Source organism: Artibeus jamaicensis, unplaced genomic scaffold, assembly GCF_021234435.1.
Source record: "Artibeus jamaicensis isolate MK-2021 breed Jamaican fruit bat unplaced genomic scaffold, CSHL_Jam_final contig_548, whole genome shotgun sequence".
Lineage (NCBI taxonomy): Eukaryota > Metazoa > Chordata > Mammalia > Chiroptera > Phyllostomidae > Artibeus > Artibeus jamaicensis.
The window spans coordinates 3,534,870-3,549,337 of record NW_026521883.1 but is presented as its reverse complement, the minus strand read 5'-3'; the positions used below and the strand labels follow the sequence as shown (position 1 = coordinate 3,549,337).

Genomic DNA, 14,468 nt, shown 5'->3' with positions numbered 1-14,468 from the left:
CAAGAATATGCTGTGCAAATTTCCACCTCTTTGGTTATTCAGGTCCCTCATTGAGAACACCCTTTCCCTCATTCTTTCTCTATCGATTATAGACTGGGTTGTGTCCCCCACAAAAATTTGTATGTTGAAATCCTAACCTTCAACGTGATAGTATCTGGAGGTGGGGCCTTTGGAGGTTATTAGGTAGTAAGAGCAATTAGTGTACTTTTATAAAAGAGACCCCAGGGAGAGGCCTTGCCTCTTCTACCATGAGAGGACACAGCAGTAAGAGCGCCATCTGTGAACCACAAAGCAGGCCCTCACCAGACACCAAATCTGCCAGCACCTTGATCTTGGATTTCCCCACCTCCAGAACTATGAGAAGTAAATTCTGTCGTCTGTAAGTCACCCAGTCTATGATATTCTGTTGTAGCAGCCTGAATAATCTAAAACGCTATCCAAACCTTATGCCTCTGTTAGGGGTCAGCTCAAATCCTCACATGTCCATGAATCTTCTTTTTTTCATTTCGACCATATTTACTAATTAATTTGCTAATGTTACCCTCATCAGATAAATTTTTCCAACAAGACTATTTGAGGTCTGTCCAGAAGGTATCCAGCCATGTAATATGAAACATAGAGACATTTATCAAAGAAGATACAAGATACAAGAAACATTGTACATAGACCGATGATGCCTCAGTCCCCTTCAAGTGAGGCACCTTGGGACCTCACACAGTTCTCCCAATCACCATCAGATGTCCTGTTGTATTTTCCTGAATCTCATCGATGGTCTGAAATCTCTTCCGTTTCAAAGGGAAAGTGATTAGTTTGGGGAAAAGCCAGAAGTCACAGGGTGCCAAATCTGGGCTGTAGTGGGGCTGAGTCATCTGGGTGATCTGATGTTTCACCAAAAGATTCTCCGCACAAGAGTTGATGCCTGGGCGGGCACATTGTCATGATGAAGCCACCAGTCACCAGCTGCTTGTAGCTGCAGCCTTCTAAATCATCCAAATAGTTTTCACAGAGGAATGTTCAAGCTTAATGCAAAATGTGATGCAGATTCATTGCTCTACTCACTCAGTCATTTGGAATGCAACAGCCACACAGTACATGTGCTCACTCAATGGCGTCTACCACCCCCACTGACTAGTACAGTGACCTTGTTCCTGTTCACCATGCACATTTCAGTCCACACCCTTGGCTGCCAGTTTTCATCAATGTTGCTCAACTGTTCTCGTTGCATTAATAATGGCTGAACTTTTTCCAGACAGACCTCAAAGCCAAAGACCATGTTATTTACTTCTTTGCATCCTTCATGGTGCTGAGGTGTGTAGGCAGTCAGGAAACACTTTTTTAGTGAATAGCTTTAAGTTCATGTACTGAGAGTGTCATATGAAAAAACATTAGGAACTATTCTACGTGACATTGCTAATTATATTTATGGTTTGGGAAATTCCAGAAATAAGGTAATTGGCCAAATGAAAGTATGGTGATAGGGGAAATTTTAATGAAATAAAGAAAAGAAGGTCAGAATTGATCACTTTACGGGTAAGTAAAACATACCATGACATTTGTGTGTTTATAATGAGGCAGCATTTATAGTATATCTTTTTTAAAAAATAGTTCAACATAAAAAGAACAGGTTGATTTTTCATAACTGGAAAATATGTATGAATTATTTAACCAAACACAAATGTTTCTAATGATTAAATCATCTTTCTGATGATTGGCTCCTGATAGATTGGAATTGAACGTCACAGAAAGCTGTACTGAGAAGCGGGCCAGTTAGTCATCATACTTGTCACTAGAGAGGGCACATACATCCTAGGTTTGGGACTTTTCAAGTATTTTTCCAGCATTGAGTTGAAAGTTTTAACATTTCTTTCCTAAACAGGTTTGTGTTTAATCTCTTAGACAGAATGAGATTCAAGCACCTTCGTAGGCCAATTGAGAGTATTTTCAGGGATAATAAAGTTGGCGTAGTATAGTATAGCAAAGGACTAATAGAGAAAAGGACTGTTCAGAGATGGCCAGTTCTAATTCATTTGTTTTACTGAAAAGGAAGCAAAAATTGAAAAATTTAATTCAAGTGTAGATTAATAACTGAACATAAACCTTTATTTTTATGAGGTCTGATAAAACGTTTTCAATGTTAACAGATATTTGTTAAGCACCAAGTATGTGCTTAGCCTGATGCACTGCAACTGCTTAGCCTGATGCATTGCACCTGCAGCGGGGAAAGTGGTGCTGCTGTGAATGAAGCCTTCATGGTTTGAAGTGTCTGGGAGATGATGTTTTCGTAACAGTCTTGTGTTCAGGCCAGATGATGTCTCCCCTCTTAGAAAATGGAATTATTTTGGATGACAATGTTGACTACCTTTCTTCTCTGATTAAACAGAGTCCATTAAATACAAGGTACTTTTTCTTGATGACTATTGTTTCTAAAATTAATTATTTTCTATTTCCTTTTAAAAATATCCTATTGATATGTACCATCAATTTAATATCACCTTGGAGGAGTGGAAAGGGAAAGCTTACTTAGAATATTCAACCCTGGCTGGTGTGGCTCAGTAGCCTGAGTGCCAACCTGTGAACCAAAGGGTTACCAGTTCGATTCCCAGTCAGAACATGGGCCTGGGTTATGGGCCAGGTGCCTGGTTGAGGGGGTGTGCGAAGGGCAACCAACTGATGTTTCTCTCCCCTCTCTTTCTTCCTCCCTTCCCTTCTCTCTTACAAAATAAATAAAATTTTAAAAACAATACTCACACATTATCTTATAAGTAAAAATAGTAGATATTTCTCTATACAATTATAATGTCTCTAGGATCCTAATCAAAGTTTGAGCCCAATGCTCCTCACAGTCACGGTGGAAAGACCACGAGACTCACCTGTGGGCACCAGCAGTGAGGTGTGGCTGCACGGTGACGCTGGCACCGCGGTGACTCGCTGCTCTTCATTCCCTGCATTAGTGAGCTTGCTCTCTGTGGGACCTCCCATGTTTTCAGTAGAATCCCAAGGCATAACAAAACCCAGGCTTCTTCTGCATTTACCAGTGCTTAAGCTAGGTGTGTAAATTATCCTTTACTTGAGCTACACGTTGATGATTCAAAGAAAACGAAAGCTTTTAAGTGGCCAGCACTGTTGACCTTAGTGAAAGGTATTTCTAAACAAACGTCAGACCATTCTCTCCTAGTGTGAAGATTCTGTGATCTCATCCCAGAGGTTCTGTGATTTCTTTTGCCCTCAGCTACGTTGCCAGGCCTGTGACAGACAATGTTCACTGTTCAGTATAACATTCCATTTTCCAGCCTCCATCCAAGTGTGATCTTTGAAATTCTTATAAGCAACAAATTAGAGTTGTCAACCTGGATGGCTCCGTTAATGAATTCAGCTGAAGGAGTGATTGAATGACGCTCCTCTTAATGCACAGGCGACTTCCCACCTGCACAGTCAATGGCAGCCTGTCAGTGCTTAATTCTTTGCCTGATGGCTTGCAAGCACTTTGCAACATCATTTTTAAGATGTGTCTCAAAAGATAGACTTGGGTGGAATTACATAATTTGAGGTGTCTCAATTTCAGGGTGTAATGAAGACAGACCTATATCCCAGCAAACTGTTTAAACTCTTAGGTCGGGCTTTTATCCTTAGAGAAAATTGCTTCTTCTCAGAGCTGTCAGGGTGGCTGCCTAGAGAAGGTTTCTTTTTTTGTTTTGGTTGATTTTGAGACTAACATCACATTCTAGTGACCTCTTTGGGGACTGTCTGGTGTCCCCTTCCCCTTACTCCCTAGTTCTTAGCCCTAGTCTGGTTCAGTGAGGCTGCTGGATAGTGGGGTTTTAGCGATTGTTGATTTGGGAGATCCTTGCTGTTATCAGAAGTAAATTTCTTCACTTGCCTGTGTCATCTCCCTGATCAAGGATGTGTTCCCGCAGTTCACGCCCTATCACCGGCTCCTCACCATCCTCCCCAAATACATGCACTCTCAGTCCCTTTTACCCGACTTTACTTTTATTTACTTTACTTTTGTAAAACTTCGTACCTTCTAATATTACGTCTAGCAATGTTTTATGTTTTATTTTGTTTTCTTCATTCTCCCACTCAAGTACTGTGTAAGCAATTGGATTACGCTGTGCTTTGGAGTAGTTTGATCCATGTTTCTTCATCTGGGGTTTGTTGAGTTACTTGAGACTGTGAGGTTTGTAGTTTTCATCAAATTTCAAAAATTTTCCTCCTTTATGCATTCAAATATTTTTCTCTTCCCCCTACCCATCATCTTTCTCCTCTCCCTCACATACTTCAACTACACAAATGGGATCACTTCAAGTTGTCTCCTTGCTCAGTGTGTGCTGTTTATTTTTAGCCTGTTTTCTCTCTGCTTCACTTTGGAGAGTTCCCTTTGTTGCCTTCAAGTTTACTCATTTCTTCTCCTGTAGCATCTAATTGGACGTTGATTTCATCTAGCGTATTTTTCATCTCCAGATGTTTGATCCATGTCTTTTTAAGATCTTCCATGTCTGTTTTTATCATTTTTGCTTCCTTTATATTTTTGATTGTATGGACAATATATACAACAGCTATTTTAATATTATCTTTACTAATTTTTTCATGGTGTCCATTCTGTCTTTTTTGGATTAATTCTTTCTCCTCATTATAGGAGAAATCTTTTTCCTACTTAATTCATGCCTGTTTTTTCCTGTTGTTGTGTTTATTTTATACATTGTGGACTTTATCTTGTGGTATGCTGAAGTTTTTTTTTTTAGTTCTTTAAATGTTTTAATTTTGCACTGTGTTGCAGTTAAGTTACTTAGAAACATTATGAGTTACTTCGAAACATTTTGACTTTTTCAAGGCTTACTTTTAAACTTTGATAGGGGAGTCTTTAACAGCCTTTAACCTAGGCCTCTTTGGTACCACTACTGAAACCTTTAGAAGGTACCAGTCACTTCTAAGGACTCTACTCAATCCCCAATTTGTTGTGAGGTTTTTCTACTCTGACCAGTGGAGACACAAATTATTTGGGCCCTATGGATTCACCAGGGGTTGTTTGATATGATCCTTTCTGAAATTCTTTGCACAGCTTCAAGCCGTTGTCTTCCACAAATGTGCTTAAGCAGTATTCAGCTGAAGACTCAAAGGAGGCCTCTGAAGGCATCCAGAGTGTGAGTGCTCACCCCTGCCCTCAACGCGCACGCCAGATCTCTCTCCCCTGTCACTGTCACCTCACCCCGGGGACACTTCGGAGCTCTTTGGGTACTCCCCACCTGTGCTGTGGCCCGGAAACCCTTTCAGGCAGCTATGCTTATCTCGTCTCCATTCTCTCAGGGATCACTGTCTTTTACTGCCTGCTATCTAACACTTAAAAACATGTTTTCATATATTTTGTCAAATTTTTAAGTTCCAGCAGGAAGGCTTTGTTGATCTCTGCGACTCCATCAGAATCAGAATGGGAAGTGTACGATACTACATCAGTTCCACAAGGACAGGAGTCTTTGTGAATTTTGGTCCCTAATTCCAGGCCTCTAGACTGTGTCAGGCATATTAGATTTTCGGTAAATATTACCTTAATGAAATACTTGTTGAATAAGATAATGTTTGAGAACTGTTTTGGCAGTTATTTGCATGTCTACTATATGCCAGGCACCAATTACACAGTGGTGAGTAAGGCAAACTTGGTCCCTGCTGTCAGAGAGCACAGCACTGAAAGATGTATATCAAAAAAAAAAAAAAAGAGAGAGAGAGAGAGAAAATGATCCTAATTATGTACTGTGATAAGTGTTTTTCTATGAAGGAACAGAGCGGGGTGCTCTGAGCAAGAATAATGGGGAAAGTCATTATGGGACTAAATGTTCTGTGAGGACTCTACAGAGAGGCAACATTTCAGCTGACTCCTGAAGGAAAAGAAAGAGCCAGCCTGCTGGGGTGATGGGGAGAAGAATGTTTCAGGAAGTTGTATATGTGAAGCTCTAAGGCAGAAAAGAACTGAAAAGTTTGGCAAAATTGGAGGAGGCCCGTGTGGGGAGTAGAGACCACAACGCAGAATCGCAGCAGCGGGCAGGCGCAGTGCAGGCAAGACCACGGGGCGTTCATGATGTTTTGGCGTTCTGCCAGCTGCAGTGGGAAGCTATTGAGTGGTTTAAATAGGGGAGTGATACGGGCCATTGTACATTTTTAAAATCTCTTTCTAGCTGCATATGGGGAATACTACTCCTGGCACAGTTATGAAAGAAAAATTATTTAAAACCAAGATTCTTCAACATTTCTTTGTGCCCTAAACCTGTTTGGCTGTCTGTTGAAGAATATGGTTCCTTTCTCAGAATAATGTTTTTAACTGACAAAGGAAACTAATTATGTTGAAATATGGTTTATCAAAATATTTTTGGAAGCCCCAGCTGCTGTGGCTCAGTGGATTGGGTATGGGCTGCAAAGTGGGGGGGTCGCCAGTTCAATTCTTAGTTGGGGCACATGCCTAGGTTGCAGGCTGGGTCCCCGGTTGGGGCCGTGTGGGAGGTGACCACACATGGATGTTTCTCTCCCTTTGTTTCTCCCTCCCTTCCCCTCTCTCTAGGAATAAATAAAATCTTTAAAAATATATTTGTTAGGAAAATACTTATGATCTAGTTATATATGTGTGTACTCCTTTATTAACTGATTATATAATAGGATCTAGTCATGGGTCTATAATTATAAAGTGGGTGAACATGAACGAAATGCTGAGATGTTTGCAATAACTAACAAGAGAAAATACCTCATTTGTATTGGCAACTAAGTCACAGAAACCGCTCCTGTAGTGTGCTGTTTACATCTATAATGGAAAGAAAAGCTAAATTTTCACTGAGGTTAGTGAAAATAAAGATGTCATTATTTTTAATCACTGAAGTTCATAGACTACCCCTGAATTCTACCCATGGAACCTGTGTTAGTCCATTTGAGCTGCTGTGACCCAATACCATATACTACGTGGCGTATGAACAGTAGAAATTTATTTCTCACAGTTCCAGGAGCTAGAATTCCTCGGTCGGGGTGTTGGCACCCTTGGTGTCTGACGAGGGCCTGCTGCCTGGTGTAGAAGGCTGTGTTCTCACTATGACTTTACATGGCGGAAGAGGCAACGAAGCTCTCCGGGGCTTCTTTTATGAGACCACTAATCGTATTCACAGGGGCTCTGCTTTCATGACGTAATCACCTCCCAAAGACCCCTACCTCCAGACACCATCACACCAGTGATTAACATTTCAACATATGATTTTGGGGAGACACATTCAGTCTGCAGCAGATCCCTTGGGAATTTTTAACCCACGAGGTTATTTCAGTAATCATGGAGGAAAAGGTGGAGGCCTGAACCAGGGGAATAGTCATGGAGATGACAATAGAGGACACATTGGAGATATTTGGGAAGAATCAGTGGGATAGTAAAGGGAGAGACTACCTAGAGTCATTGGGGGAATCGTTATGGAGAAAGTGGATCTAGGGTCGTAAAATGTAAGAGAAACTGTGTGCAAAATGTTCAAAGGAATCATCAGAAAGCGAGATTTGCCAGGCAGACTACTGCTGTGAATCATCGGAAGGTAAGCAACAAGGAGGACAGCCACGGGCTAGGAAGGGAGCGCATTCATAAAGATTAAGTCGGGCCCACAGAGACCCGGGACTCGGCCTCTCATGGGCTGTGAGATGGAGGGCCAACACCTAATGAAGCCTCGAGTTCATATGCTAAAGATGAGGTAATAATAGCATGACCAATAATATTGTTGTAGGAATTAGAGGAGATACTGTAAAGTGGTTAGTACAGCCCTGACACATACAGCAAGGACAGGTAAAAATAAGCAGTTATTTTAATTGCTGCGAGGATGCTGGCAGTGTTTTTGACTCACCCACAGAAGATTATAATCTAGTTAAGGAAACAAGGTAAAACACATAATATGTTTTGAGAAGGAAATCAAGAATCAAGTGTTCTAATAGAAGAAATTAGAAATTCTTAGCAATTAATTTTTCCCAGAATGACACTTTCCTGTTTCACAATGAGATTTTGAGAACCCCTGCCACATATTTGTGTGTGAGCATTGCAAATGAGTGATGATGGTGCTGGATCTCGTCTTGACAAGTGAGTCTCAGATATTACTGTTGTCCAGTCTCAGCTAAGCTCCTGTTTGGTGCAATAATGACTATGGATCAAACCATGAAAGGCACAAAAAAAGGTCATCAAGATTCTGAAAGTCTGTCCTTTGCTTTTATTTAGAGGACCTAAAACAAGAACAGGCTGTTTCCTTTCATTCTGTCATAGTAGCATTTCATAAAGATGCACAAGGAGTTTTAATCAACCTTTAGAACTAGCCCTGCATCTGAGTAGTTTGTGTGTGGGTGGCTGTGGCTTAATGGCAAAACATAAGGGTTCAAGTTCTTTTTCTGCTGTATACTTTGCTATATGACAAATGAAGAGTGTGGAGCCTTAATTTTTCATTTTTAAAAGGAGGGTAACAATTTCTACCTCAAGATTATTATGTAGATCAAAAGAGAAAACTTAAGTTAATCTCTGGAACAAAATAGAAACACGGTAAAAGTATTTAGAAGCAATATAATGTCTATTAAAGAGTGAGACTTTAAGCCAAAAACTGTAACAAGAGACAAGGTGATTGTATAATCATAAAAGGGTCAGTTCATCATCAAGAGGATCTAACAATCATAAATATGTATGTACCCAATATTGGAGCACCTAAACATATTTAGCAAATATTTACAGACCTAAAGGAGAAAATAGACAACAATACCATAATAGTGTGGGACTTAAGTACCCCACTTTTAACTTTGGACAGGTACCCAGACAGAAAATTAGAGGAATGTTGGACTTCACCTTCACTATTCATTAGAGCAAATGAACCTAACGAACATACATAGAACATCTAATCCAACAGTGGCAGAATGCACATTCTTCTCAAGTGCACATGAAACATCCTCCAGGATAGGTTAAATAATAGATCACCAAAAAAAGTCTTAGCAAATTAGAGAAGGTTGAAATCATACCAAGAATCTTTTCTAACCACAGTGGTATGAAACTAGCAATCAGTAACTGGAGAAAAACTGGAAAATCCACAAGTATGTGGAAATTAAACAATACACTCCTGAGCAACCAGCCAGTGGATCAAGAAGAAATAAAAAGGGAAATAAAAAAATATCTTGAAACAAACAAAAAGGGGTAAACAATATACCAAAATGTATGTATGCAGCAAAAGCAGTTCAAAGAGGAAAGTTTACAGCGATAAATGCCAACATTAAGGAAAAAAATATATAAAATAATCTAACTTTGTACCTTCAGAAACTTTTAAAAAACAGAGTATGTACACAACTAGCAAATAGAACAGAAATAACAAAGGTCAGAGCAGAAACCAATGAAACAGAACCCAGAAAAAATACAAAAGATCAATGAAACAAAGAGCTCATTTTTGAAAACATAAACAAAATGGACAAACCTTTAGCTAGACTAATAAAAGACAGATTCAAGTAAGTAAAATCAAATGAAAGAAGAGAGATTACAACTGACAGCACACAAATACCATGTAAAAAGGATCATAAGAGAACACTATGAACAATTAAATGCCAATGCATTGGATAACCCTCTCAGGGTTGTACAGATGCAGAGCTGATACTTACAAGACCCCGACTACGTGCATCTCCTTCACTTTTATGCCCCAAGTGCCTATGCCCCTCACCCTGGTCCTGGTCCCGGACCTGCTTGCAGCAATCCTGTGACATCAAGACCTTCAACTCCCTTATTTGCAGATGGAGGTTAAGTATCTTGCTTCACTCTCACTTGAGCTAGTAAGTGGTGGGGTTAGGATTTGAACATGCATTCTCAAGGGAAGTTGGACACCAGAGCCTGGGCCTTGACCGACTGCACCTGCATGGAGGCTTCACCTAAAGTTTCGGTTGTTGTCTTCCTTTCCAGGTGTCCAAGGCGGCTGCAGACTTGATGGCCTACTGTGAAGCTCATGCCAAGGAAGACCCCCTTCTGACCCCTGTTCCGGCGTCAGAGAACCCATTTAGGGAGAAGAAGTTTTTCTGTGCCATCCTTTAAGTCTTCAAGAGGAGCCTGAAGAGCCTCAGGGCTCCTGGGACACTGATGTAGAGTTTTTAGCAAAGTGGGCACCTTTCTAGTCCACAGCATTTAAATAGAGGGAGGAGAACCATCCTGGGAACTCCAGGCTATGCATGTTTAAAGAACTGGTCCCCTTTATGAAAATGAAAGTCAATCCACACCCTGAGTTCAGAGCTCTGATACCTGCAGAACTGCCTGGAGGAGGGGACTACGTAAAGATAAAATCCGAGTCATTCCTTTTCTGCTATCCCTCCCCAAACCTTCTGTTTCCGCTTCGTATTTAAAAAATAAAAATTCAAACAGACCACTGTACTGAGCTAAGATATGTATGACCTTTTTGGAATGAATATTGCCTTTAGAATACCCTTTGATCAGCTGAGTTGTCCAGTGTAACTGCGGTTTGGTTTAATGGCATTGATGTCTAGTCTTTGTGCCTTCGTTTTCCCTTCCTTCCTGGCCCTCCCTCTCTACCCCACCCCATTAGAATAGTACAGAGATAGGGCTGGACTTGTCTCTGAGACTGAACTCCAAGGATGAGCACCCAAAATGTTTAGGGAGACGTTCCCCGTGGTTTATCCTCATGGTAGTAACAAAAACAATGCCGGTTGTCTGTGTTCTCTTGCCGCTATTCCTAATATTTGTACATGATAGCTTTGATTCCGCAAGTAAAAGTAAATCATGTGTTGTGACTGGTGCTTTCATATATTTGTGACAGTTTTCGAGTACTCTTGCATGAACATGTCCCTATGTTACATCCATTCAGAAGTTTTGTTGTTTTACTATAGAGATTGAAAAAGGAATGATAGAGAAAAGAAGCTGGGAAGGAAAAAACTCAGTATCTTGAAGATTGAGATTACTTCAGCGCCTTAGCCATGCCTAAAATACCTCTTAGTTATCAGTGGTGTAAATGCCTCTTCAACGTGATTTCCAGAATCCAAAGCATTTGGGTTTTATCTGGGGTTCGTGCCTCACAGGTACCACCAAGCAGGAGACGTAAGGCCCCACCGTGAGCAGGGAGGTGCTTTTGTCGCAAAGAGTAGATTCCGCCTTTCCCCAAATCACGTAAATTCTAGATTGAAAGAACTCTCTGTGCTCTTAAGAAAAATGTGGCCCCTTTTTTTGTTTGTTTGTTTTTGGTTTTTATTTTGTTATTTTTTTTCCAAGTATCAGGAGAAATGAACCCATGGCACCAGAGAAAACTCATTCTCAGAATCCCAGCCATTCGCCTGCCTGGGAGAAGGGGGCAGGCGTGGCCCCCAGGGGCCCCTCCACCAGAGGGGGCCGGGCTCTTTTTTCCACTGAGATGGTCTTTGTGTGTCATTCACTTATTTTTCCACTAGAATCTTTCCTCTGTTTTCGTTCTCCATCTTGTTTGTTAGAGTCTCTCAGACTTTATTTACAACTTCCTTGGGAAGAGAGAGCCCTCCCTTCCCAAGAGGTGACACTCATGGACAGTGACTTTTCACGGCAGCTCTAGTCTCCGCCGGTGATGGGAGGCACTGGAAACCTTTATCAGATCTTGTTGGCTTCAAAAGGCCATTTCCAAATTAATTTTATTTTCCTCTCTTTCCTTACCCCCAATTTTTTTAAAGCAAAAGACAAAAAAACTTAATATGCCAAGACAGATTATGAAACAGACTTGGTAAATATTTTCCTTAGTCCCTGTTTATGGGCATGTGGGTAGAAGAATAAATGCATCCAATTAAAGCTCACATCTGGGGTAAAGCAAGGAGAATACTCAAATATTTGTGAAAGAAAGGAATGCACTTCTATAACCGGATACTCCCGTTCAAACTTTGGGATTTTGTTATAGTCAGTAGGACACAGATGAGACTTAGGGAAAAACCAAGGCAGAGCATGTATTGAACTACACTGTTGTACCATCAGCTTGGCGATGCTGTGGACTCAGCTAAAACCATGTCCATTTTTATATGAGCCAAAATATGAATCAAACGTGGTCACGTAAAAACAGCCATGAATAAGCACTCTGGTGGCGATTAAAGGCATCATTATAAGGCCCTGATGACTTGCATGATCCACACTACTTATTTTTCTCAGAAGACTATATTTTCCTGTTAATCTACATCTTTGGGACAATGAAAATGGAATTAAAACTTCAGGAAGCATCACAATACAGCTCTGGTGACTAAAAATTAAGGAGGTTCCAAACTTCATGTGACTTTTTTTGTAAAAGAACAAAGAAGGTAGTAACCATGCAGCCCATCTGATTTAAGTTTAAGAAAAATGTTTTGGCTTTTTCATAATTTCATGTTCTACAGTATGGAATTATAATACAAGGGTCTTTATATGAGTTTAGCTTGTTGATAGTTTTACTTATGAAGGGGAAAAATCTTTTATGATTACTTATGCCTCTAAAAAGTTTTAATTCTTTTAGAGATTCAACAACCATTTTCACCAGCATAATTTTATCTTAAAGGGGAAACTTATTTTAATTACTAAAGTCCCTAATTTCTGTGTATAATGTATTGAGTGGTAATGAAATCTGACATAGAGTTAGTTAAATAATAACAATAACCTTCATATTTTTAAAAATTGCATTCTCAATAGTAACTCCAGTTTTTTTCAATTTTTAAAACAAATACTGTTCTATTTAAATCAGAGTTTGTAAATAAGTACGTTGATCTGAGGCTAATTTGCTAACAATATTGGCAAGAGATTGCTTACCAAGGAAAAACAGAAACCATTTCTTCATACACTTACTCACTAATGGAATCTTGAGAATCAAGCATGCTGTGTGAAGGAATTTTTGTACTCTCTCTCTTTTTAAAAATTATTTGTTTCTAGCTGCTCCTAGCAATGGCGAGTTGTAACATATATGCATTGTTTTCCCAGCCCCCAAACTGTTCGTATTGTTCCTATATAAGGCCTATCAAAGTGTCTTTCGGAGAGAAGAAATACAGAAATGTTAAAGCAGGAAGACCTGAATGTGATGTGCACAGTTTCACCCCACGTGGACCATTCATTTGTTTTAATAAATGGAATTTTCAGACTCACTTCATATGCAGTCGGTCTTACTGTGGAGGGCCATGGACCACCTCCCCCACTATTAATTTGGGGAGGTTGATGACACATCAGGTGGAAATGGGAATTCATTGATTTTCTAGGGTTTTGCTAATAGAGGTGCCCAAGGAAGGAAAAAACTCCTATGAAGCTCTACACAAACCTTTCTCTCTGGTCCCCACGCACATCTCAGGTACAGGGGTGGGCATAGAGGGAATGACAGGGGCACCCCCAGGGCTCTGGCAGGCTCGGCCGTGGAGACAGAGGAGCTGCATTGTACTCTAACACGCTGTGGGTATGCCACTGGGGAGTTTTCCTTTTCAAAAAATTAAAAACAAAACACAAAGCTCTATTCTCCATGAGTAGTTTATGATTTTAAAGGAGTACTAGAAAAGGTAAATGCTTAGAACTCTAGACTCAGCAGCTCCTCAGAGACACTCCTACTCAGAAAAGGCTTCATCGTTATGTCCTTCAAATTATGCCAGGAATAGACGGTGATAGTACAAAAGGAATTGTTGGCTCTCCTGGGACACGTGCCAATGACAGCGGCATTGTTCAACCTCTGATGAAGGGGCCACTGCAAGTTCATGCATTTGTCATTTACATCACTGCTTGTTAGACTGTGGCCCCTGAACCACCTGCTTCAGAATCACCTGGGCTGCATGTGAAAAAAGTAGACACCAGGCCCCGTATAACTCAGAATCTCTGACAGCAGCACTTAGGAACATGTACTCGGTGTGTGCTGTAGTCTGGAGACTACTCATTTAAGTAGAGATGACCTGTGAACGATGCAGGGGTCAGCGGTTCAATGGAGTCAATGGAGGGCAGAACCCTCCACCACACAGTCAAAAATCTGTCTATAACTTCGCATTCCCTAAAGCTTAACTACTAATTAATAGCCTGCTGTTGACCAGAAGTCTTACTAATAGCATAAATAGTCAATGCGCATTTTGTATCTTATATGTATTATATACTACATTCTTACAATAAGTGAGCTGGAGAAAAACATTAAGAAAACCAGAAGGGAAAAAAAACCACAAGGGAAAGAAAATACATTTCCAGTACTGTACATATTTATTGAAAAAAAAACCCACATACAAGTGGACCTGTGTAGTTCAAACTGTTTTTCAAGGGTCAACTATAGGACAACAGGTAGCTTTTCAAAATGCTGGAGGAAAGACGCGAACCAATCATCAACGTGCTTGCTCCAATCTCCACGGCACAGGAAGTGCCACCTGAGAGGGAACATACAAGCGAAGGGTGAGCAGCCAGGCGGCTCCTGGGCGTGAGTCACCGAGGAGAAAGCTCCTGGGTTTAACTCTGCTCCTGTTCTGCTGGGCCCCGTGGGAGGATTGCCTCCAGCTCTGGTTCTTTAATG

At 40.6% G+C, this 14,468-nt stretch overlaps 1 protein-coding gene across 3 annotated transcripts in view; it reads left to right on the top strand.

Moving 5' to 3' along the window:
- The window catches only part of GNG2 (G protein subunit gamma 2), a 106,226-nt gene extending 93,143 nt beyond the window's left edge, over positions 1-13,083 (top strand). For all 3 annotated transcript variants that reach the window (XM_053670078.1, XM_037155629.2, XM_037155630.2), the window contains one exon: positions 9,920-13,083. In XM_053670078.1, coding sequence (XP_053526053.1) covers positions 9,920-10,048 — 129 coding nt within the window. In that variant the 3' untranslated portion in view covers positions 10,049-13,083. The remainder of the gene's footprint in view (positions 1-9,919) is intronic.
- Positions 13,084-14,468: the final 1,385 nt, after the last annotated feature.